Here is a 26,219-nt window from a genome sequence, read left to right as displayed (position 1 = left end):
ATTATTAGGTGTGCACCACACATAGCAGTTAACGTTTTGGCACAAAGGCCCTATCTTGGTCTCAATTGAGCATAACATTTTTGCCCACAATTGGGTCACTGTCCTGCTCTCAGATGGTACTTTCTGAGTAACACCTTTTTGCCGGACAGCATAAGCGGAGCTGGTCAAGAACAGCGAATGTCTCTTACTGAGTGAGTGACTGACTTACTGACTACCCCATGTTAAATAGCATGGTGGTTAAAGACGCAGACTTTGACCCAGGGGCCCAGTGTTTGAGCATCTCTGTAGTCAAGATATGCATTTGGATTTGATCAGGAATTGACAAAAACTGGCCACAACCTTCAGAAGCTATGTTATAGTAAGCCTAAAATAAAATTGCTTACGGTTATATTGTGACTATTTCTGGTGGATTTTCAAAGTTTGCATCCATGCATGGTTTTGGGGTAATTCAGGCTAGATCCCAACCACTTGGGCATTCAAATCATTTTTATTTACAGTATCACACAGAATTGAGTACAGCCCTCACATTTTTGCAAAAATTTGATAATTTCTTTTCACGTGTAAGGTAGTGAGTGATATTTTGTGTGGCCACCATTATTTTCCAGCACTGCCTTAAAACCCTCTTGGGCATGGAGTTCACCAGAGCTTCACAGGTTGCCAGTGGATTCATCTTCCACTCCTCCATGACAACATCACGGAGCTGGTAGATGTTAGAGACCTTGTGTTCCTTCCATTTGCATTTGAGGATGCCCCACAGATGCTCAATAAGGTTTAGGTCTGGAGACATGCTTGGCCAGTCCATCACCTTTACCCTCAGCTTCTTTAGCAAAGCAGTGGTCGTCTTGGAGGTGTGTTTGGGGTCGTTATCATGTTGGAATACTGCCCTGCGACCCAGTCTCCGAAGGGAGGGGATCATGCTCTGCTTCAGTATGTCACAGTACATGTTGGCATTCATGGTTCCAGTAATCCATGTCCTTAGTCTGCTTGTCTTCAGCAAACTGTTTGCGGGCTTTCTTGTGCATCATATTTAGAAGAGGCTTCCTTCTGGGAAGACAGCCATGCAGACCAATTTGATGCAGTGTGCGGCGTATGGTCTGAGCACTGACAGGCTGACCCCCCACCCCTTCAACCTCTGCAGCAATGCTGGCAGCTTTCATACTTCTAATTCCACCTCTGGATATGACGCTGAGCATGTGCACTCAACTTCTTTGGTCGAGGCCTGTTCTGAGTGGAACCTGTCCTGTTAAACTGCTGTATGGTCTTGGCCACCGTGCCGCAGCTCAGTTTCAGGGTCTTGGCAATCTTCTTATAGCCTAGGCCATATTTATGTAGAGCAACAATTCTTTTTTTCAGATCCTCAGAGAGTTCTTTGCCATGAGGTGCCATGTAGAACTTCCAGTGACCAGTATGAGGGAGTGTGAGAGCGATGACACCAAATTTAACACACCTGCTCCCCATTCCCACCTGAAACCTTGTAACACTAACAAATCACATGATTACCGGGGAGGGGAAATGGCTAATTGGGCCCAATTTGGACATTTTCACTTAGGGGTGTACTCACTTTTGTTGCCAGCGGTTTAGACATTAATGGCTGTGTGTTGAGTTATTTTGAGGGGATCTAATTTAAACTGTTATACAAGCTGTACACTCACTACTTTACATTTTTACTTTTTGAGAGGAACGGGAGGTTGAATATTAGACCATAATTGTTTATTATATCTGGATCCAGATTAGATTTTGTCAGAAAAGGCTTCATTTCCGCTATGTCTAGTGAGTTTTGTATACATCCGGAGGATTGGGAGCAATTAATTACGTTCACCATTGGCTGACCTAGCACAGAAAGTAGCTCCTTAAGTAGTTTTGTTGGGATCGAGTCTAGCTGACAATTTGTGGATTTAGAATTCATTACTAATTTAGTGAACGTGTCGAGTGATGCAGGATCAAGAGATTGTCCCAATATTTGACTTTTTTTGGGGGGGGCGAAGTGTCCCTATTGACACCATGTCTGAGAAGTTCTGGGTATTCTCAGGACAACTGGGATTTTGAGGACTATACCTATTTAAGGAAAATCAGTTATTCATTTTCTAATTGTGATGATCTTTTCATCAAAGTGAATGTATTCATTACTGCTGAAGTGAAGACCCACTTCACTTGTTGAGCATTGCTTTTTTGTCAACTTTGCAACTGTATCAAAGAAAAATTCTGGATTGTTTTTGTTCACCTCAATTAGGTTGGAGAAATAAGTTGATCGAGCAGATGAGAGTGCTTTTCAGTATTGTAGTGTACTGTCTATCCAGGCTAGTCTAAATACTTCCAACTTGGTGGAGTGTCACTTTTTTCTGGAGACAGTACGTTGGACCTGAGACATGTTAGACAAAACCCACTGAGTCAATTATGACTTCAAAAGGCTTTTTTAAGAGGGTCATTTGACTTTTCCATATGAATATTGAAATCACCAAAAATGTGAGTAGTATCTGCCATGACTACAAGGTTAGACAAGAATTCCAGAAACTCAGTGAGGAACATTGTGTATGGTCCAGGGGGCCTGTAAATAGTAGCTATGAAAAACGATCTATCAGCCTAGTAAGGTTTCATTAGTAAAACTTCAAAAGAATAAAAACCAGTTGAAGTGTAAAATTATATTTTGTGTCATAAATATTAGCAACACCCCCCCTCCCCTTTTCGGGATGCGCAGGGGATATGATCACTAGTGTAGCTAGGAGGAGAGGTCTCATTTAGGGCAGTGAATTCATCCGGCTTTAGCCATGTTTCACACAGGCCAATAACATCCAGTTTATAATAAGTGATTAATTAATTTACTGCATTTGCCTTTGAAGCAAGGAATCTAACATTAAGGAGTCCCATTTTAAGATGGGAAACAATACAGTCAATTTTATTAATGACCTTGTCAATTTTCTTGTTTTGTCCACCTTCCAGTACAGAAGCATGAAATGAATGACCGGTGCAGTAGTACCTCTCTGCCAGCCACTGATCTCTGTGGCTCCTTCAGAGTAATTGTTGGATGCTCTTTGACTTCTTTTGAGTCTTCTTGTTTGAGTACTACGTTTTGAGGAACAGCCTGTTCTTGACATTACTTGGATGGGTTGATGCAGCTTCCATTTCTTGATTATTGATCCAACGGCGCACACTGGGATATCCCAATACTTTTTCATACCATTTTCTTAATCTATGCATTTGCATTACTTCATCGCATTTAGTAGAATGCACTTAATTTCTCATCAGATTTGTTACCTAATGATCATTCAACAGTGGGGGGTTTTAATCCAGAAAAGGTGGCAGCATTGTTAATGGTTCACATGTGAAGACCATTGCTAAGGTAACTATCTTCATCAGGGTAATTACTTTCATTGTGTGAACTGGGAGTTTCACTATCACAGAATATTCATGCAAGCAATATATTTCTTTTTTCCCTTTTTTTTTCAAATACTTTCCAACATGAAACCAATTAACATTCAATAACTAATTGCGTGTCATTGTTTTAAAATAAAATGTCAGATTGAAATGTCAATGTACCATTTTGTAATTAAATATATTTCGATAATTTGTCCAGGGTTTGAAAACTTTTGCAAGGTACTGTATTAAATAGCAAATTAGATTTTAGGCCAAAACCTGTATGCCTCTGCCAAGAGGCTAAAACTGGGTCATGGCTGGATCTTCCAGCAGGACAAAGATCCAAAGCATACCCCTAATTGCACATGAAAATGCTTCAAAGATCTGAAGAGTTTCATATCACTCAGATAGGAATAGTTTCATATCACTTCCTATGTTCTTGCTATATATTCACTTTCTACAGGGACAATGCACTAACAACCAAAAATTGTGGCAATGCATGTTTGTGAAAGAAAATAATTATTTTGTGATGAAAATGTTCACTCAAAGGTTAGATTCATATGATATTTTTGAGTGTAGAAAATATTTACCTAGGGTTCCAATAATTCTCAGGGTTCAAATCCTGAACACTGATTGTCTGAAAGGAGTGGTATATAAGACTGTACACTACAGGTATGACATCACATAAACTTTGGTTTATAATAGCAAAAAGGCATACTATGGGTTTGGAGTATATTGCCATCCAAGCTGTATCCAAGCACCCACAAGAACATCTCTTAGAATCTGCTTTCTAACATTTACAGGACAGAATTTAAACAAAATTTGTCTCCTCCTCCCCTTCATTTACCCAACGAGACTGGAGAGACCCCATTGAAAATGGGCTGTTTTAGGGTGGGGGAAAACGCTGAGTCTCAAAACCGAGTATGAGCCAATGCAAACTGACAGACCGACCAGAAAAAAGGTTTCAATTGGGAATATTTCAAGGCAGTTGGAAACATTTTGCTGAAAAAAATATTTGAATCATTAACTCAAAACATTCTCAGCAGATGTCGTCTGGTCATTTATGCTAGCATTACAGTAAAAAAAAATCTTACAAATGGCCCCTTTAAACCAGTAAGTGGGATGGTTAAGATCATGGAGAGAGCGGAAAGCGCGTCACAGCCTGCCGGTTTCTAGTTCCCCTGAAAATCGGATGTTCCGCTTATCATTGACCTCGCGGAGGGTGCTTCTTATACTCCGGCGTGTAAAACTGTGCGCATTACATGATCGCCCAGACTTACTTTCTAATTGGCGCAGAAGCTGTCAGTCCAAATCTTGCTCCCCAATGGGCTTCCTGATTTCTGTCAAACACAAGTCGCCATGTTCTGTCCCCGGGGGCTTGGAGATTTCTTTGAGCGTAGTCTGAATGCCACCCCAAAGAGTGCCTAAACAGGGCTTTTGGCATCAAACTGCGCTGGGTTTATCCTAAAGAACTGAACAAATCGATATGAGTCGTCCGTCTTCTGCGGGCGGCGGAGTCGGTGGACTCGGTGCTGGCAAAGCCGGCGTAGGAAAGCACGGAGGATCGGGAGGAGCTGCTTCTGCCGCCGCTGCTGCAGCAGCCGCTGGAGTCGGAGCTGTGGCAGGGTCTGGTTCTGCTCTGCCTGCTGCTGCTGTTACCTTGCCTTCTACAGCCCTACCTGGACAATCTGCTGAACTTACAGCCTTGTTCGAGTGCCCAGTTTGTTTCGACTACGTTCTGCCACCAATTCTGCAATGCCAGGCCGGACATCTAGTTTGCAACCAATGTCGTCAAAAGCTAAGTTGTTGTCCGACTTGTCGCGGCCCTCTCACTCCGAGTATCAGGAACTTGGCTATGGAAAAAGTTGCCTCTACTCTACCGTTTCCTTGTAAGGTAAGACATATATACTTCGGAAAAATACGGAGATACCATACCCCTCCTAGAAAGTATGTTATACTTCTTGTTCTTTAACTAGCTAAAATGCTGTCTCGCACTCAACTTGACAAGTTGGGTGTGCGGGTCCCTGGTGCTCACGTTCAGAGATCAAAACATGTTCGGCTGATGACGCAGACAAAATCAAGGTTTGTATGTCTCCAGAGTGCCCCATATGCCCTGTTATATCTTATCTAGAATAGTGTTCTAGATTTGTTGCCCATAAAAACACACGGTCTATTCGTAGTTGAGAAGGGTTGGAAGTCATAACACAGAGGTCGCAGCAAGTTCACCCAACCCAGTGTTTACCATGGGTTTGAGTTTACTGGTCCTTGCAATAGGTAGTTGTGATCTACTACTCTGTTTTGATCATTGTTAGCTGGATGTCATATAATTATCAGAGATCAGAATTGAATTGGGCAGAACACTGAGGAGGGCCTTGGACAAGAAGCCTGGATTTACTCTCTGAAACTAAACATGTTGCATGTTATCTACCATGTTGTGTAACATATCATTGACTTTGAATGCTCGCTTTTCAAAAATCCATGGTCTGGTGAGGAGTAAGATCACTGAAGACCAAGAACAAAATTAAAAAGTAAACAGGCTCCACAAAAACATAAACAATAAACAAATGCATGTGTATAATCTCTATTGACTCTGGTTAGCAGTCAGTGAATTGAATGTGGCTCTCGCCCTGAACAAAATTGTTTTACATATGTTTTCCCCAGGTAGTCCTCTTACAGTTTGTACTATTATGGATGTCCACTGGAAAAAAAACTTGCTTCTTCTACATTTTACTGGCTGCAAAAATCAGTGTTCTGATGGAATGAGCTCAGTGCTGCCACCCATGTTCGGGAAAGAAACTGAGGTATAGGTTGTGTGCCGTCCAGTGCCATCTGCATAGGTTTGATTTATTTTCTGCATCAAGGCTCACTTGGACCCACTTAGGCAAGCTGTCTTTTCATTGTTGTGTGAAACACAGTAGCAGCACTTGCGCCTTCACTCTGTCAGGCTGATAGCCTCTCTGGCTCTGTAATGGTTCTCTAATTGCATTAGAGCAATTCATGTTGTTTGCTCTGTGGTGTTCCAATCCGGTGAAATATGATTCCTGCTTCATCTCCTTTTCGGGCTGTGTCAGGGAGAAAAAGACAAAGAAAGAAAGAAAGCAAGGGGATGAAGTAATGAAGGGGGAGGTCAGTGATGTTAATGTGGATGTAGTCAACTGGCTGTTATTATTCAGAAGTGTTTTTTGAAGCAGCACCCAGGCCTATAGACACTAGCATTAGATGGCTATATGGGGACCTGCCCTCTCATGTACTTCCTAGGCCTGCCGACCAGTAGTAAGTAGAACAATGTTTAACCCATAAAAATAGAGGTATGAAAGTCTTAGATCTTTGAGTTCAGCTCATGATAAATGGGCACAAAAACAAGTGTTGGGTTTATAATTTTGTTTTATTTATAAAAAAAAAAATCTAATTAAGGAAGTAAAGAATAAACAAAATATAAAATCACAATAATAAAATATTCATAAAAGCTGTCTTTTAAAAATGAGTTTCTAGGCACTGACTTAGCATCTTTGACATTCTGTGGGCTGTTCCAGAGTCTAGTGGCCTGTATAGCAAAGGCCCGGTTCCCTTGGTCTCTATGGACACCGCAGCCAAGTTGAAGACTAAGTTGAACAGGGGCTAGTTAAGACTAAACAGGGGCAAATGACCGTTTCGTGTATATTAAATGATTTTGGGCTTGGAAATACGACAACATTGCAAAGGTAGGCCAATTATTTGTAGAAAACAATTGGCATTATCTTATTATTTCTTTGAAAGATGACAATGTTGTCATTAACTAGAACAATGTTAGGGATGCTAAGGATAGCTAGCTTAAATGTGGACTCCCCTCAATCTTAACTAGCTAGTTATAGAGTTATACGTTATACTGCTAAAAATCTATTTTATAAAATAAAATAATATTTTGAAATATTTAGCTACTAATTACTTGACTTCTTTAGAGGTGGTATGGTGTTTTGAAGCCTTAGAAATGCAAGACCAAGTCTTCATTAGCTCTCATTGAGGAAGTGTTGTGTAGAATTCTCAGTTGGACATCAGCCCCAAAACTGAACGTTCTGAACAGTATTGTGACGTAACGTATGTAATCTATGGATAGCAGCTGTAATTTATATCAAAATAGGCATTCCTTAACGGCTGATGTATGGCGGGCCAAGTGAGTCACAATCATTAGAGCAAGACGCCTTAATGAACAAGACCACCTTTCTTTTTAACAACTTCCTCTTCTCAACTTTGACACTGTTAATCAGTGTAATTTAACAGCACAAAATATATGATAATTGTCTCAGTGTTAAGAACCGCCCCATCTGATGTTTTTGTTTGATACTTGTTTCAGCAGTGTACATCTAACATTATTATGTTATTGGTAGTCTGAATTAAGTGGCTTGCTCATATTGGACCTTGTTTCCACATGGTATAATCCTTTCAACCCAATAGAACCAGTGATTATGGATTAAATAATTATGGGAAATCGGATCATTTCATTCTTTTTGAGTTTTGTAGAACAATCATATTGATATATTTTACAATGTAATACAATAACAATCTACTACGATCAGTAGACCAAGTAGCTCAAAATGTAATTCACTTTCTGTGATTCAAATGTACAAGTATATTTGTGGGGAAATGATTGAGATGATTAATGATTAATTGAAATTAGTATATTTTTACAATGTCGATGGCCCATTCAAACGTGTGTGCTTTGATAACGCCACCTGATGTCTCGTCTGCCAAAATGTGCGCTTAGACAACATTACCTGACGTGTCACCTGCCAACGCGTGTTTCCATAACATAATGTGACGTGTCCTCTGCCCAAATATGGTCTTGTTCATTACGGCGTCTTGCGCTAATGATTGTGACTCACTTGGCCTGCCATAATGGCAGTGCTGAATGCATGATGTGTGAGATATATGTTTTAGGTCATTTTTATGAAATACTTACCATAATGCCAATAATGATGGGCATTATTTAGTCCCTGCGTGACATTAGTGAGTGTTTTGTCATGTGACTAAGCCTGACGCGAGATTCAAAAGCAGCACATTCGGATAGCATCGCCACAGTACAGGACTCCACAGCTGGTTCTCTGCCACTCCGAAATGTCCAAGGCGGAGCCGACATCTACAAGTCAGGGCTTTGTCTTGACCAATCCAAAACACAAGTCTTCTTTTCCGCTGAGCCATTCTTTAGTAAATGCTTGAATGCTTTGGATCTTTATCTTGTTGGAACCAAGGTCTAACAAGTCATGGCAATGAAATGCTTGGGTGTCTGTGTGTCTGTCAACCTGTCAACCATCTGATTGACAGGTGTGCTTCTGTGTTGAATTCTTGGGGTTATACCTGAGTATACCTGCATTGACAGCTTGAGCCTTACAATACCGTCTGTCTGTCTGTGTGTGTAGGCTCATTGCTCCAGTAAAGTAATATGTAGTATACTGTCTATTATGTCTTAAAGTCCCATCTCATCCTGGTAATTGTAATGTTTTGTGTGTTGTTACTCTGTGTGATCATATCTTTGTATGGGATTTCTTTCACTTAATCCAGTCATCATGCTGTATAGCAGCTGGGGCTTGTATATCAGTGAATGTCATCCTGAAAATAAGACCGCATGACCCTGCTCTATAAGCTCCTAGCTAGCTCCCCTCTGTCCTTCTCTATTACACTGCTGAATCACCATGACCAGGTAGGTTGTCAATGTGTCCTCTACTCATCCTCCATATTATTTTTCCTCCTCCCTGTCTCTGCAGCTCCTCCCGTTGGCTCCTCTTACTCTCTTTTTGCTGGTTTTCCTCTGCTGCTCTCCTAACCCCTGTGTTTGAGGAGTTATAAATCTCAGCCAGGCCAGAGCGATGGTCACTGATGGTGACTACATTAGACATCTTCATCAGTCATCACTTAATTTAATTGCCTATTGGTTAAGAATAATGAAAATACTTGTTCTCTCTCTCATTCGTTCTCTCATTCTCTTATTGCATCTCTCTTTCTTTCTTTTTCCTACACTGCTGTATGTCTCTTATCACACATGGCTTTCTCTTTAATTGTAACCTCTTCTGATATAACGGTCACTCACAGCTGCTGCTATAAATAGTCAGAGCACTGCAGGGACGTTGGCAGCTTGCTATACAGTTTATCTAGAAGTGTTTGGTGGTTTCGATTTGTGAATTTATGCACTCAATGCCTTGTGTGTTTTTACACTATGCATGTGTGAGGTGCCTACCAGGACTGCTTGTTTGTGCAATTGGGGGAGGTGTGTCCTAAATGCATTGCAGAAACCCCTCTGGTGTGAAAATCCCTCTTGCTTCTGAGTCTGTTTTTACATTAAGGAGTCTCATAGCCTTCAAAGACCCATTCATGTACCGACTGCAGAAGCCATTAGAGGCTGGCCTTAGATGGGGGGCGTTGCAGGAAATAAGTGAACAAAAAGAAACCTAAAGATAATAAAAGGAAGATTGGAAGTGAATTGGCAAAAACATGCTTCTATCCAATCAGATACCTGCACGAGTCAATGAAATTTGCTCCCAGCACCTTTGACAAAACTAAGCATCTCATTACACACACCCGCACACACACACACACACACACACACACACACACACACACACACACACACACACAGAAACTCTGCCTGGTTGAAAGGGATGAAAAGAGGAGAGAGACATGAAAGGGCCAGAGAATAGTGAGTCTTGCCTGGAGTCCCAACAGTCTGTGTGTAGGGGGAATAGAAACATGAGGTAGGAGGGTTGTTTTACTTGGCTATGAAACAACCCCCCCATCTTACACACACACACAGAGACAGGCTCTGTATTGCTGCCACTGCATTCTTGTGTGTGTGTGCTGCAGTCATTTGGTGGGGGAATGTTTTTGTGTGGTGGCTGCTCTGCCTTGTCTGTCAGCGCACAGGGCTGTGTGGAAAGGAGGAGAGAGGGAGAGCGGCAGAGAGAGCGAGAGAGAGCGGGAGAGGGAGAGAGAGGGCGTCCGCGTTGTGGCATTTGTTATGTAGGCATTCCTCTGTCCAGCTACAGCTGATTCGGTAGGAGCTTTTGGTGTAAGTGTCTGAGTGTTTGTTGACATCCATTGTTCTACTCTTTATTGTGTTTTAAGCTCAGTAAGCCGTCGAAGAGAAGAAAGCGTAAGGGTAGATTACATGTTAGCAATTGACTGCTGCAGTCGAACGCCAGGAAAGGAGGGAGAGCACGAAGAGGAGAGACAGCTGTTATCCTCTGTGTTGCTCTGTTATTCTTGTCCTGTAAGGAGGCTTATTGCTGGTGTGTAGCTCTAGCTGAGACGAAAAGGCTGTTACTGAATGTTTTCTCTCTTGGTAGCTGACTTATTGTGAGGTAGTGAGCGGCGCTGTGTTTCAAGCAGTGTTTATGGTAAGGAAAGAGAACCGACTGAATTCCTCCAGAGACTCCGAGAACCTCAAGGCATTTGCTTAGGCTGCCTTTTTGGAAGAGATTCAGTTTGTCCTGTGTTTCAGAAACACCATGCGCGTAGTTAGCTGGTGGCAGTATCAGTCCTAGAGGTAATGTGACTTTGGACGAACACCCCGATCAGTCTGTTACGTGGACAGATACTCAGTGTATACCAGCGCCACTATGAACCAGATGTTAGGGACTTTATTTTATCACTTGTGTGCTGTCAGTCATTACAGGAACCATTAAAGCTGGGTGTGTGTTGGGTGGGCAGCTCTCTCTTTGCCTCTGGCTGCCTTTGCGTTTCAGGGCACTGACAGACGTATTGCTCTGTGTGGCCAGCAGTCATTCATACCTGGCTTATGGTAGAGAGGAGAGGTGTTCTATCCTTAAAGTGTGCAGGGATACAGCCTCAAAGCTACTTGAGTAATTTTAGCGGGACTTTGATACACAGGCGTTTAGATTGTAAAGCACAAGTGCGACCATTGATAGGTCTCCTGGGGTATAGTAAAGAATCACTGGTGCGTGAAATTGGTTGAGGGGTAGAGTGTGTCGGACATTGTGTTAGACGCGTGTGTGTGCCCACTCACTCCCACGCCATGCTTTGCCCGGCGTCCTGCCTACCTCTCCTGAGGGAACTGGCTCAGTGGCGATGCCTTCTGGGGTGGCACCGCCATTCGGGGGTCACAGCAGGGGCCGGACCGACGTCAGAGGTCAGTGGTGGGGTAGGGGGCACGACTCGACCCATCTGCCGCGCCGACCCACAACAGGGGAGCAAGGTGAGTGCCTTCATCTCCTCAGCAACATTTCAGACCATTTTTAAACCTAGTATTTTTACACAACCTGTAGATCTACTAAATGGCAAAGACTGAGGAGCCTAAACCTGGAGTTCCAGGTGTCTGACCCAGTGTTCTGTATTCTTGGGTGTTTTGTGTGATTCAATTTTATTGGGAGTTTGCCCCTGACACTTTTTCCTTAACACCAGCATGAAATCCTTGCCTTTGTTCTGTATAATTTAGAATTTTTAGAGGCAGATGAAGCAGAAAGGAATTGAAACATTTTGTTCTCATGTCATCAAAAGAATGTTGCTATAGCTCTAATTTTGAAACCAGGGAGTGAGAGACAAATAGAGAGAAAAATAGATAGAAGATGGAATGGGAGGTGAGTGGTGTTTTAGCTGAGACATTTGATGCCTCTAACCCAATAACGACACTATCTTTGCTGGCCAGTCACATCCCCAACTTTTAGCTAGATTGCTATTGATCCCAGTGTGGGTAGACTGGAGAGGAGAATGAGGGTGAATTGGATGTGTCGGGAATGAACGTTTGGGGGGTGGGTGATTGAGAGGATGCAGAGTGCCGTCTGTGACCCATTCCCTGGCTGAGAGGGTAACCTAATAGTCCGGCAGCTGGATGTTTTTTCGGGACCCATGAGCAGTGTATAAAATATGACTTCATCAAGGTTCTCAGGCAGAGAGACAACCATGAGGTCACTGCTTCTTACTGGAACTACATTTATCTTTGACATTGGGACTCCTTCCTCTTTTTCATTACATTTAGTTTTTTCTCTGTATCCCACTGCATCCTATTTTAATGTGTCTATCTCCTATCTTGCCCTCTTTCCTCTCATTTCACTGACCTCTCGCTCCTCCCCTCTTGTTTACTTTTCTCCTCTCTCTTGCCCTGTTCTTTCTGGCTGTCTCTTGCCCTGTTCTTTCTGGCTGTCTCTTGCCCTTGTTCTTTCTGGCTGTCTCTTGCCCTTGTTCTTTCTGGCTGTCTCTTGCCCTTGTTCTTTCTGGCTGTCTCTTGCCCTTGTTCTTTCTGGCTGTCTCTTGCCCTTGTTCTTTCTGGCTGTCTCTTGCCCTTGTTCTTTCTGGCTGTCTCTTGCCCTTGTTCTTTCTGGCCGTCTCTTGCCCTTGTTCTTTCTGGCTGTCTCTTGCCCTTGTTCTTTCTGGCTGTCTCTTGCCCTTGTTCTTTCTGGCTGTCTCTTGCCCTTGTTCTTTCTGGCCGTCTCTTGCCCTTGTTCTTTCTGGCCGTCTCTTGCCCTTGTTCTTTCTGGCCGTCTCTTGCCCTTGTTCTTTCTGGCCGTCTCTTGCCCTTGTTCTTTCTGGCCGTCTCTTGCCCTTGTTCTTTCTGGCCGTCTTTTGCCCTTGTTCTTTCTGGCCGTCTTTTGCCCTTGTTCTTTCTGGCCGTCTTTTATTTTGTCTATCACGATATTGCATGGAGATTAGAGAGAGGGAGGCGAGAGAGCAGGATGGCTGGTAGCTGCAGGTTTTTGTCCTGGGTGGCGAAGATGTCATCAGACTCAGCACCACCGTCGCTAGAACAGTATTATTTTCTTCAGTCTGTTGTTTTTTTTGCTTTATTGACAAACTAGAAAGGAGAAGAGTTTGCAAATGGTGTTAGGTTTGAATCGACCCTGAATGTTGGACAAGAAGCCTATTTGTTTTTAAATTGCAAATGGTCTCTAATGGGCTAACCTGTGAAGTGTTTCCTAGGGTTAGTCTGCAAGCCAATAAACCTTGTAGCATGTGGTTTTTGGAGCAGGTCTCTCAGCTAGTCATGAGGCCTTGTCAAGAGTAGCCACTTAAGACACAGGCAGATGGAGTTGCATGTTATTTTACACGATAAAAGTTGTTGCTTGGTTCCAATCTGAAGTGACTATATAGCCTAGTATATGCATCCAAGTAGACTATTCTCATTGACAACCAAATAATCTGAGCGACTGTTCAGACAGTACCTGAAAAAACAAAAGGGGGGTTGACCTGTAATAACTACTGACTATAATCCGTAATAACTACTGATAATGGTTGATTGGTACCAACCCAGCCAGTGAGCCTATTTATAGTAGAATAGTCAATCAGCCATTGTAAGTTTAGCCTCTCTTTCTCTCTTCACAGCAGTGAGGAACTAGCTGAAAAGTGTTTGAAAAACTGTTCAATAATTCAGTGTAGTGAACTACTTTTAACTATTAGAAGATCCCTGAATGTTCCACTCTTGCACAGTCAGTGAGGTAATATGTATACTTTAGGTGGGTCCTTTGGAGGAGGTAGTTGTTAGGAGAAGCTGGGCTTCAGCTGAAAGAAGGTAGTTGGTTGGCAAGGTTTGACTGCTGCTGCAGAATGTTGGCATAAAATTATATTTTCTTGTGGGTTGCATGCATGGACCTGGTCACAGTTCATGGTGTTGCATCTGTATTGATTATTTACTCTAATGTAACCTGAGATTGCAGGTGTTAAAGAAACCCCTAAATGAGAGAAACACATCTTGACAAGAGAAACACATTGTTGGCAGTTTTGTCCTACACTGTTCAACCTTTCCAGTTAATGTGGAGAGGTTAAGATGGAACTTAAAGTGGAATTTTACCCAGATTTTAATGGAATATCATTAAAAAGAAGGAAAGCACTGGTGAGTTCATCAGTCACAAACGGCTTGGAAAGCCGAGGGGGAACGAAGAATGGATGAACAAAGAAATAAAAAATCTGACAGTTCAGGAATATTCTCCAGGAAGTAGGTATGGATCTGTCAGCCACTACCTTCTGCAGAAGGGTTCACCAGCAGAACTACAGAGGCGGTTGCAATTGCAAACTACTGGTTAGCTGTCAATACAGGATGGCCAGTTTGTGTAAATCTGTACATTTCTTACATTTTATTTTGAACAAGAGGGAGGTATGGAGAGACACAAAGGTATTTAATTGAGGACTCATAGTATACCACCTCTTTTATGAAATATGGTTGAGGGATTGTTATGGCTTGGGCAAGTAAGTCTGATTCTGGAACTGGCTCACCTCATTGATTTTAACTGCTGAATGCAGCTGCAGAGTGATTTCTGAAGTGTACAGAAATACTTGGTTTGCTAAAGTACATGCAAATTCCTCCAAATGTCTTGGATGGCATCATTAGAGCAAAACAAGGATCCCAAAAAAAGAAAGTTATTCAATCAAGTCAGATTTAAATCCAATTGAAAATGCCTTTCATTTGCTGATTTAAGGCAGAAATACCTGAAAACGAACAACAATTGAAGATAGTTGCTGTACCCTCATAACTAGAGGATATCCCCAGATTATGGCAGGGTCAGTGGGTTGCAGACTGGCAGTTATTGCATGCAAATGCATGCATTGCATCATCTTCCGCTTATCCGGGGCCGGGTCGCGGGGGCAGCAGTCTAAGCAGGGATGCCCAGACTTCCCTCTCCCCAGACACTTCCTCCAGCTCTTCCGGGGGGACACCGAGGCGTTCCCAGGCCAGCCGGGAGACATAGTCCCTCCAGCGTGTCCTAGGTCTTCCCCGGGGTCTCTTCCCGGTGGGACGGGACCGGAACACCTTCCCAGGAAGGCGTTCCGGAGGCATCCGAAACAGATGCCCAAGCCACCTCAGCTGACCCCTCTCGATGTGGAGGAGCAGCGGCTCTACTCTGAGCTCCTCCCGGGTGACCGAGCTTCTCACCCTATCTCTAAGGGATCGCCCAGCCACCCTGCGGAGAAAGCTCATTTCGGCCGCCTGTATCCGGGATCTTGTCCTTTCGGTCATGACCCAAAGCTCATGACCATAGGTGAGAGTAGGAACGTAGATTGACCGGTAAATCGAGAGCTTCGCCTTGCGGCTCAGCTCTTTCTTCACCACGACAGACCGATACATCGACCGCATTACTGCAGAAGCTGCACCGATCCGTCTGTCAATCTCCCGTTCCATCCTTCCCTCACTCGTGAACAGGACCCCTAGATACTTAAACTCCTCCACTTGAGGCAGGCACTCTCCACCAACCTGAAGTGGGCAAGCCACCCTTTTCCGACTGAGGACCATGGCCTCGGATTTGGAGGTACTGATTTTCATCCCCACCGCTTCACACTCGGCTGCAAACCGTCCAAGTGCATGCTGAAGGTCCTGGCTTGAAGGGGCCAACACGACAACATCATCCGCAAAGAGCAGAGACGAAATCGTGTGGTCCCCAAACCTGACACCCTCCGGCCCCTGGCTGCGCCTAGAAATTCTGTCCATAAAAATTACGAACAGAACCGGTGACAAAGGGCAGCCCTGCCGGAGTCCAACATGCACAGGGAACAAGTCTGACTTACTGCCGGCAATGCGGACCAAGCTCCTGCTTCGGTCGTACAGGGACCTGACAGCCCTTAGCAAAGGACCCAGGACCCCATATTCCCGAAGCACTCTCCACAGGATGCCGCGAGGGACACAGTCGAATGCCTTCTCCAAATCCACAAAACACATGTGGACTGGTTGGGCAAACTCCCATGAACCCTCCATCACCCTGTAGAGGGTATAGAGCTGGTCCAGTGTTCCACGGCCTGGACGAAAACCACACTGTTCCTCCTGAATCCGAGGTTCTACTATCGGCCGTATTCTCCTCTCCAGAACCCTGGCATAGACTTTCCCGGGGAGGCTGAGAAGTGTGATCCCCCTATAGTTGGAACACACCCTCCGGTCCCCCTTCTTATAAAGAGGGACCACCACCCCGGTCTGCCATCCCAGAGGCACTGTCCCTGACTGCCACGCGATGTTGCACAGGCGTGTCAGCCAAGACAGCCCCACAACATCCAGAGACTTGAGGTACTCAGGGCGGATCTCATCCACCCCCGGTGCCTTGCCACCGAGGAGTTTCTTAACCACCTCGGTGACTTCAGCCCGGGTGATGGACGAGTCCACCTCTGAGCCTTCATCTTCTGCTTCCTCAATGGAAGACGTGACGGCGGGATTGAGGAGATCCTCGAAGTACTCCTTCCACCGCCCGACGACATCCCCAGTTGAGGTCAACAGCTGCCCACCTCTACTGTAAACAGCGTTGGTAGGGCACTGTTTCCCTCTCCTGAGGCGCCGGATGGTTTGCCAGAATCTCTTCGAGGCCAGCCGATAGTCCTTCTCCATGGCCTCACCGAACTCCTCCCAGGCCCGAGTTTTTGCCTCCACAACCACCCGGGCTGCAGTCCGCTTGGCCTGTCGGTACCCGTCAGCTGCCTCTGGAGTCCCACAAGCCAACCAGGCCTGATAGGACTCCTTCTTCAGCTTGACGGCATCCCTTACTTCCGGTGTCCACCACCGGGTTCGGGGATTGCCGCCTCGACAGGCACCGGAGACCTTACGGCCACAGCTCCGAGCGGCCGCTTCAACAATGGCGGTGGAGAACATGGTCCACTCGGACTCAATATCTCCAACCTCCCTCGGGATCCAGTCAAAGCTCTGCCGGAGGTGGGAGTTAAAGATCTCTCTGACAGGAGACTCGGCCAGACGTTCCCAGCAGACCCTTACAGTACGCTTGGGCCTGCCGAGTCTGTCCAGCTTCCTCCCCCGCCATCGGATCCAACTCACAACCAGGTGGTGATCAGTTGACAGCTCCGCCCCTCTCTTCACCCGAGTGTCCAAGACATATGGCCGCAGGTCAGATGAAACGACAACAAAGTCGATCATCGACCTGCGGCCTAGGGTGTCCTGGTGCCACGTGCACTGATGGACACCCTTATGCTTGAAAATGGTGTTCGTTATGGACAAACTGTGACTTGCACAGAAGTCCAATAACTGAACACCGCTCGGGTTCAGATCAGGGGGGCCGTTCCTCCCAATCACGCCCCTCCAGGTATCACTGTCGTTGCCCACGTGGGCGTTGAAGTCCCCCAGTAGAACGATAGAGTCCCCAGTCGGAGCACTTTCCAGCACCCCTCCCAGAGACTCCAAGAAGGTCGGGTACTCTGCACTGCCGTTCGGCCCGTAGGCACAAACAACAGTGAGAGACCTATCCCCGACCCGTAGGCGCAGGGAAACGACCCTCTCGTTCACCGGGGTAAACTCCAACACATGGCGGCAGAGCTGGGGAGCTATAAGCAAACCCACACCAGCCCGCCGCCTCTCACCATGGGCAACTCCAGAGTGGTGAAGAGTCCATCCTCTCTCAAGGAGTGTGGTTCCAGAGCCCAAGCCGTGCGTAGAGGTGATCCCGACTACCTCTAGTCGGAACCTCTCAACCTCACGCACCATCTCAGGCTCCTTCCCCGCCAGCGAGGTGACATTCCACGTCCCTGCATGCAAATGAAACTACCAAATACTAAACTGAAGAGCTGAATTTTGACAACAATCTGTCGCTATACTTTTGGTGCCCTGAAATAGTGGGATTGCTTACAAACACTTTTGTCATTTCTAAATGTTAAAATCAATATGTAAACAATCGGTTTTACTACTGCTGAGTTATGTCATTGTTCCTCCAAACTACAATATTTTAAAGTGTATGCACTGACTGGATGTGGCTTTGGATAAAATGCCAAGTAAATGTAAGCGCCTTACTCAAGATTCATTTGGTTTGAGTAGAAGTTGCAAGTGATCCCCATTCCTGTACTCTCTGTAGTCATTTGCAGTGTGCCTCAGGACTCAGGAGATAATGTGAAACTCTTTAATGCCTCTATTGAAGAGACAATAATGGATCTCTTTGTTGATGAAACTTAAAATGTATTGTACTTAGAATATAGTTGAAACCCAGGAGGTATGCACTACTCAAGAATATTTAGAACGTTTAGCATTCAAAAGTGATATTATGATATTTTGACTATATACTGCCCTGCCCTACTAACAGGGCAACATAAGCTATGGCAAATTGCAGGAAGCTATACAGCCTCACCTCCATCCTCATCTCCCCTAACCCACCTCCTCCTCACTCCCAGCTCCATCTCTACCCCTATCTCCCAGCCTCAGCCGTGTACCCCAGCTACATGCAGCTCCATCCCAAGGTGACAAGTACAAGAAAGACAATGCTTTAGTTAGAATGTCAGTAGGCCTCTAGTGCCCAGGCCCAGGCTAGATTAAATGTGTTAATTAAAATAAGAGCAAATGAGAGAGAGGGGAGGAAGAAACAAGCATTTATTGCCACTGGGTGAATTTGTTGGCTTTTGTGAGTGTCAGGGGATTAGCCAACGAACCAGTTGGTTTTTCATTCCCTGGTTTAGAGAGCTAAATAGATTTTGTAATCGCGTGTGCATGTGTGTGTGTGTACTATGTAATGGTGTAGAGAAGTGTTGTTGACCTGCATTGTGCTGTTGGTACTGCTCCCTTGAGGCTCCTTGCAGTGGAGTTTTCCCCTGGGGCTCTGTGGTGGACCACTGAGAGAAGCTAGGGTATTGCTTTTGCGACACATTTATACATAAACACATATCATTGTGCGGTGCCCAGCCTGTATATGTTTGCATTCACTGGTGAACAGAACAATCCAAATGAAGCCCTGAAAAGAACATGCAGCACTAAATGAGGTGTGATCACTGCTGTTTAGGTTGGTAATTGGTGATGCCGCTGACCATTTTTGACGGACAAGCGTTTTCAATTAAATGAATTGGAAACATGGGGCATACTGCCAAAGGGACTTCATTTACCCCCCCCCCCTCCCAACACACACCTCGTCCAGGAGAGGGTGTTGTGCTTTATCATCAACTGCCTGCCAACAGCATTACGGACCCAAATCCTGTCAGTCACTTATTAATAAAGGTGGATAAGAGGATCAGCTGCCCCCAGGGAAATGGACTGATTCCAGGGAGTCTGACTATGCATCTGAACTCTCAGACGCATTTAAAATGTGAATTATGTTTCGGACACAAACAGTGGAATTGGTTCTTAACCCATGAGTGTACGTCTAACCCATTATCCGACTTACTATTGTATGCGTGTTGTCCTTCTCATAGCTCATTTGGACTGTCATGCCTTTACTCAGCCAGTCGGCCAGTGGTTCCCTAAAATAGTCATTGATCTCAGTGGGAAGCCTGTAGCCTGCTACAGAGATTAATATTTCACAGTGCCCCATTGGGTAGTTCAATGGAGCAGAAACAGAAGCACCTCTCACAGTATTATTCCCCATCCTCCCCCCTTCTCACCAACGTCTCTGAACACCTGGAAACGGGTAGTTTAAGTCAGACCAGTACATCTCAGATGGCAAGCCCCCAACCACCCAGGACCCCTATCTAAAGCAGTGCCTGAAGAAGTCCTACAGGACCATGAAGTACTCCATACACCCAGCTACATGTTGTCCATCCACTGATAATGGGATCGAACAGTCTATATTGGAGCGTCAGGTCTCTGTATGATGCAACAACAAAGGGAAGGAGATATATTTCATGTAAAATAAATGGGAAAACTGCTATATCAGTGTTTCCCAACTACGGTCCTCAATTACCCCCAACAGTACACATTTTCATTGTAGCCCCAGCCAAGCACAGCTGATTCAACTTGGCAACTAATTATCAGACTCTCATTGAGTTGAATTGGCTGTGCTTGTCCAGGACTACAACAACAATGTGTGCTGTTGGGGGTATTCGAGCACCGGATTTGGGATCCACTGAACTATATAGTGTTTTATTACAATTCAATTGCTCAAAGAAACCATTATTTTTTAACAAGTAATTTATTTTCTGAAAAATAGTTGTTAATATTATTGCCACCTTTATAAGGACTCGTAATTAAGATTTAAAAACAAAATCTGCATGATTTTTTAAGCACACCTTTAAAGTTTAATTTTGGCTTTGCATGGCTTCCTGTTTTACTGTATATATATTTTTTATATATATTTTTTTAAATGATCTCCATGGGGAAACTTACAGATAATGTTGACCTTTTTAAATAATGCAATGACAAAAAAAATAAAGGCTAAGAACCTAAATGTGTTACTTAGACAATAATTAAGTAAAACATTTTTTGCTTCCTCTAGTCACAAGGCTCTTGTTAAGTACAGACAAAATAATGAATTAGCCTATTCAAATTACCAGGACATTTTAGCCTAAACCATGGTTGCCTATAGCAGGGGGCTGAAACTTGGCCACAAGTGGATCTTCCAGCAAGACATTCAACAAAAACAATCAAAAGCCACAAAATAAATTGTTAGTTGACCACATAATCTACATTTTGCAGTGGCTGTTTCAGTCTCTTTGGACTTGACTCCCATTGAATAGCTGTGGTTGAATTGATGAGGGCAGTCTATAAGCTTGGACTAAAAGACCTCAAAGATCTGGAAAGATTCTGTTTGGAGGAACAATATAAGATCCATTCTAATGTGTTCTCCACTGTAAGAAATTAGACAATTTAGAATAAGATCAGGAGCTGTTATCCTTAGGAAAATGTGTCATTTTTCCTGTTAAGGGTATTATGTTATACTTTGAGCTCTTCTGTTACTTGACTTAGGCAATAAATAAAACTGGAGGGAAAATAACATAAATAAGGATGTTTTTTTACACAGAAGATTATAGACAATTATTGCTTAATTCCCTTCCTCGATGTTCTCCTGAACTCCCCCAAGGATTTCTAACGCAGCTCAAACCATAGTTCCTCCACAATTAAATATGATTTTGAATCTGTATATGTTTTTGTTTATCTTTATCTTCTGCCTTCCAAAATTTTGTGAAGTCCAATTTGACATCATCTTCCAGCAGATTTGGATGAGTCAAAGCCGTTCTGTCCACCACCAACCTTGGACAGTGCTGAGCCAGTACGCACTGCCCTGGGTATTGTTGGTTTGCCACACACATTATTTGAATTCCTGGCAGCAATGTTGGGGACCCACTGTATCAGTGGCTCCAGTTAAAAGTAGACATTGATAATTTTACATTTGTCTTTTGTTAGATAGTCAGGAGGCACGTTTTAAAAAATCATTGTCTCAACTGTCCCTGGCTAGGCAACGTTTTGACTGTGAGCAGATTGTGATGTTATCCCTGGTTTTCCACATGACTGACATCAGATGAGCACTGTGTCCTTCATGATGTAACAGTTCAAGTTCCGCAGCACCTCCCTCAGCCTTGTCCAAGCCAAACAGACATATCTTCCCTTTATGCACCATTCATTAGATAATCCTCTTATTGGACCCACCATTCAATACTGTTCTGCACAAGAACTCCCAGAATGGAGGAGCCATTCACATAACAATACTCTCAAAATCCTGTAGGCTGTCCTCAATCTTTACTCGTTTGATGTTCATGGTTGAACAAGGTCCTCTTTCTAGAAACCTGCATACAACATTTATGTCAATCTCTACTTCCACTAGTAGTTTAATGGCCTGGTATTGCATTGTTTTCATACTTCATTAACCATGGGCTTGAGGATTCGTCATCCCTAACATGCCTGTGGATGTGTTGGAAAGCTGAGGAGTTGCCAGAGGGTTCATGTCTAATAAGGTGCTACCGCTGTTCCGCTAGATTAAGCAGCAGACGGGGAGGATGGAGAGAACACCTGAATGACCTTCATTAGTATTCCCTGTGTAGGATGATCAAAGAGAAAGTCCTCTACTGGAGCCATGTCATTAAAGGATTTTTGATGGACCTGAGCCTCTCTTCCTCCAACAAGCACATACCTGCACCACTGTAGGCAGCCGCTTGTGGAAAACACTAACTCCACAGACTCGCGTCACACACCGACCATACACACACATCACACACATCAACCACACTCACACGTCACACACATCAACCACACTCACACGTCACACACATCAACCACACTCACACGTCACACACATCAACCACACACACACGTCACACACCGACCATACACACACATCACACACACCGACCATACACACACATCACACACACCGACCATACACACACGTCACACACATCAACCACACTCACACGTCACACACCGACCACACTCACACGTCACACACATCAACCACACACACACGTCACACACCGACCGTACGCGCACAGGTCACACACACCGACCGTACGCGCACAGGTCACACACACCGACCGTACGCGCACAGGTCACACACACCGACCGTACGCGCACAGGTCACACACACACAACAAAATGTTTAGCGTAATAACGTAGCCTTTTTTTATATGAATGATTTTGCACAGTGAATTCTAACTTGTAACACAACATTTTGTGGGTCTTCAAGTTTAAAATGTGTTTAATACTTTTCTTCTGTACCCTCACTCCCTACCCTAATCACTTATCTGATCTACATACCCTTCACATACCCTTCCTCCATTTCCCACTTTCCCTGGCCTCACCTCCCTCTCTCTAAGCCGACTTCTCACTTGGCTTCTTTAGTTATGTCTCTGCTTCAATATTGCTCCCATTATTCCCATCTATGTGCCACTTTTTTTCCAAATCTGTCTCAACTCCTTGTTCAGAAACCCCACTCTAACAACTGGTTCTCAATCAACATACCTAATGAAAACAACATAGTAAAAACAGCCATTAATTCTGCTTCTCTCCTGCCTCCCTCCTTTCTCCAGTACGCATCAGCCGGCTGTCTTCTGTCCCTGCATCATAGCGAGAAGCCTGAACACGAGGAGGTGTGCGAGTTCCGTCCCTACACCTGCCCCTGCCCGGGGGCCTCCTGTAAGTGGCAGGGCTCCCTGGAGGCCGTCATGCCCCACCTGATGCATGCCCACAAGTCTATCACCACCCTGCAGGGAGAGGACATCGTCTTCCTGGCCACGGACATAAACCTGCCGGGGGCAGTTGACTGGGTCATGATGCAGTCCTGCTTTGGCCACCACTTCATGCTGGTCCTGGAGAAGCAGGAGAAATATGAGGGCCACCAACAGTTCTTCGCTGTGGTACTGCTCATTGGCACCCGGAAGCAGGCTGAGAACTTTGCCTACCGCCTGGAGCTCAATGGGAACCGGCGGCGCCTTACCTGGGAAGCCACGCCCCGCTCCATCCATGACGGTGTGGCGGCCGCCATAATGAACAGCGACTGTCTGGTGTTCGACACGTCCATCGCTCACCTGTTCGCAGACAACGGCAACCTGGGGATAAATGTCACCATCTCGATGTGCTGAGTGGATCAGATGAGAGTCTCCCAAGCACATGCTACACATACAGGCCAGGGAGTGGGCTGTAGGCTTCTCTTGATCTTCCACACTGTGACTCACTGCTTTACAGTGTGTGAGAGGACAGGTGTGAGATGGAGAGAATGTGTGTTTCGATGCATGTTGGCTCCCCATAAGGCTTGAATGGAGACTGGCCTGTAGATGTTTCAGTGGTTGGGGGTTTGCCTGTCCTGTCATTGTGTGTACTGGAAACAATGTACAGTAGCCTGAATGAGGTCTCCAAGTGAGGTTGCCTACACCCCAACCCTGGTCAACAACTCCACTCACGCCCACCACCTCTTCTGCCCAGCTAGCCAGTAGCAGGCAAGACGTGCACTGCCAGGGCGGGAAATGGCGGTGAGTCGAACTACAGGAACATTGTGGCATTCAGAAAAATGTCCACTTCAACTGTAAATGACCCCTATAGGTGCAGCTTCCTAATCCTCACAGAAAGTTGACATGTTGAAAGTTGGTCAGTGGAACAATTGGGCCTCAGAGACGCATTTGTGAGCGGAGTCGGGCCTGAGAGTGACCAATGCGCTGCCTCAGTCTGGGTTAGTGTGAGCTATGCCGGGGTTGCTTATGCTTTGCTAAATACTTGCACTGACCAACTCCATACTATTCAGAAAAGTGTCATTGTTATTAAAACAAGCTTATTTTATGTCCATTGTTTGAAATGGTGACGGTGGTGGTTGTTACACTGTAACTGGGCTGTGTGTGTGTGTGTGTGTGTGTGTGAGAGAGAGAGAGAGATACATTGGTGGTAGATTGTGATTGTAAGCAGAAGACTGCATGTCTGTCCACCTTGTAGAATAAAGACACATCAGATATTCTGGTCGTAGGCTCTTGTCATAATGCATTATAAAGGTTACATCGAAGGAACAGAACTGTCATGAACACTGTTCAGTGAAACCTTAGTGCCTAGATATTCACACGATTCTGTATGACAAATACAAACAACAAATGTAACTATACATTTTCAGACAACAAAAATACATTACTTCTGCAGTAACAAGCTCTGCTGCTTGAAGCCTGACTTTGTGAAGGCTACTTGATTTGTTAAGCATTAAGTCCCTGGCCATGTTAAGGTCATTTGCCATCACATTTCATGGACAAAAGCTGTCCCATCATATTTAAAGTAGCGTGTCTGTTTTGAAACCAGTCCAAATGTGCGACCGTATTTGCGTGAGAATGTGTGAATACTTGAATGTTTGCCGAAAGATTAAGTTATTTTCAGTAGATTTCTGAAGCACTAGTTTGAAAAGGTTCATGATAGTTTAGGGGGGAATTTTTCTTTTTTTCTGCATCCACTCCTCAACAACAGAGACTAACAGGTGGCACATTTTTTGTAAATAAAACATCTTACTCATTCCTGTACATGTTTCTTGAAACCATTTGTTCTGCAGAACCAGGTATCTCTTCAGTTAATCTGCTGTTGATCTTCCCTAATATGCAGGTAGTTTTGACTCTCCTCTGTCCTGCCAATGGCACAATATCCATGAAGTCCCTCTGCCCATCAACTTTGCTCCACTACTGTCTTGTTTTGTATTAGAAATATGTATATGTTGGAGGACTATATTTTCTAAAGGAGATGGTGTTCTGATAATAATCTGAGCTGTATTTACTCTGTTACGACTATTGTACAGAGGTTTAGAAGTTATTTTCTACCTGATAACCTGTTTTACTGTAGCGGTCCGTGTCCCTTACTAACGGACTGCATTTCTGCCAACATGGGCAAGACCTCTGCATTCTCTGGGGCTCGTTGTTCATATCAGCGAAAAACAAACCGTGGTCATCTATTTTTAAAATGGGCTTTGAGCCTTTAATACGGCATCAAGTAACAGGGTCCATTTTCATGTGTCAATGAGAACTGCAGTCATCTGTGTTGCAATTCATTTTTTATGGGGCAATAGGAGACCTAATCAATAAACTAAGGCAGAGACACAGTCCACAAAATCACAAGTCTTATTATACTGAACTTTCCACATAGCAAAATAAAACCAGCTTGGTCAACATCACCATTACCTGACACCTGTCAACATTGCAAAGCATTCTACCTAATTTGCCTACAATGGCAGTTATACATAGAACTGCTTTGCTGGTCATATGAACATCATATAATATGTAGGCTATAAAAAGCATGTCTATAACTCTTCATATACTTGCATTATTCTGTTGGAGTGTTCTGTTCTCTCCTGTGTGTGGCCACACACAGGACGTTAGAGCAGCAAGGAGGAATGCAGCCATTCTCATCTACCTATCAATTGCTTACCAGCCTGAGAGGTGTAGCTACACAGTCTTGACTTCTACCTATTTATTTTGCATGCAATATATTCATAATGCACATATCAGGATAGAAATATTTTCTTCAAACAGATCCAATTCCTCTAACCTCCTGCATCTAGCCCAGTCCTGGGATTTTTCTGTAACTGCTATATGGGTGACATTTCCACTATGTTATTGCTCACCTATCCATTCCAGCCTGCTATCTGTTTATCTGGGTCAAGGCAGAGGTTAACCTCTGACATTTAGCTCTGTCTGATTATTGATTGAAGCTTATTGTTGAACCTAGAATCAGACCAAGAAGTCAAAAAACTGTCAAATACATCACGTCACCTAGGCAACTAACCAATAGACCAGACTAGAAGATAGTATTGACCATAATACAT

The 26,219-nt window shown here is 44.4% G+C and overlaps 1 protein-coding gene across 2 annotated transcripts; it reads left to right on the top strand.

Annotated features, from left to right (window-relative positions):
* Positions 1–4,658: 4,658 nt before the first annotated feature.
* siah2l (seven in absentia homolog 2 (Drosophila)-like) lies at positions 4,659–24,376 on the top strand. 2 transcript variants are annotated; one of them, XM_010893484.4, is made up of 2 exons: positions 4,659–5,245; positions 22,969–24,376. In XM_010893484.4, the coding sequence occupies exons 1-2, from the start codon at positions 4,838–4,840 to the stop codon at positions 23,518–23,520; spliced, it is 960 nt and encodes a 319-aa protein (XP_010891786.1). In that variant the 5' UTR covers positions 4,659–4,837; the 3' UTR covers positions 23,521–24,376. The 2 variants fall into 2 exon arrangements, with proteins under 2 accessions (XP_010891786.1, XP_010891787.1); XM_010893485.3 differs by lacking the exon at positions 4,659–5,245 and adding an exon at positions 9,966–11,533.
* The last annotated feature ends 1,843 nt before the right edge of the window (positions 24,377–26,219 follow it).

Source organism: Esox lucius, chromosome 7, assembly GCF_011004845.1.
Source record: "Esox lucius isolate fEsoLuc1 chromosome 7, fEsoLuc1.pri, whole genome shotgun sequence".
Taxonomy (NCBI): domain Eukaryota; kingdom Metazoa; phylum Chordata; class Actinopteri; order Esociformes; family Esocidae; genus Esox; species Esox lucius.
Note: the sequence above shows the minus strand (reverse complement) of the source record. Positions and strands in the feature narration are given on the sequence as shown.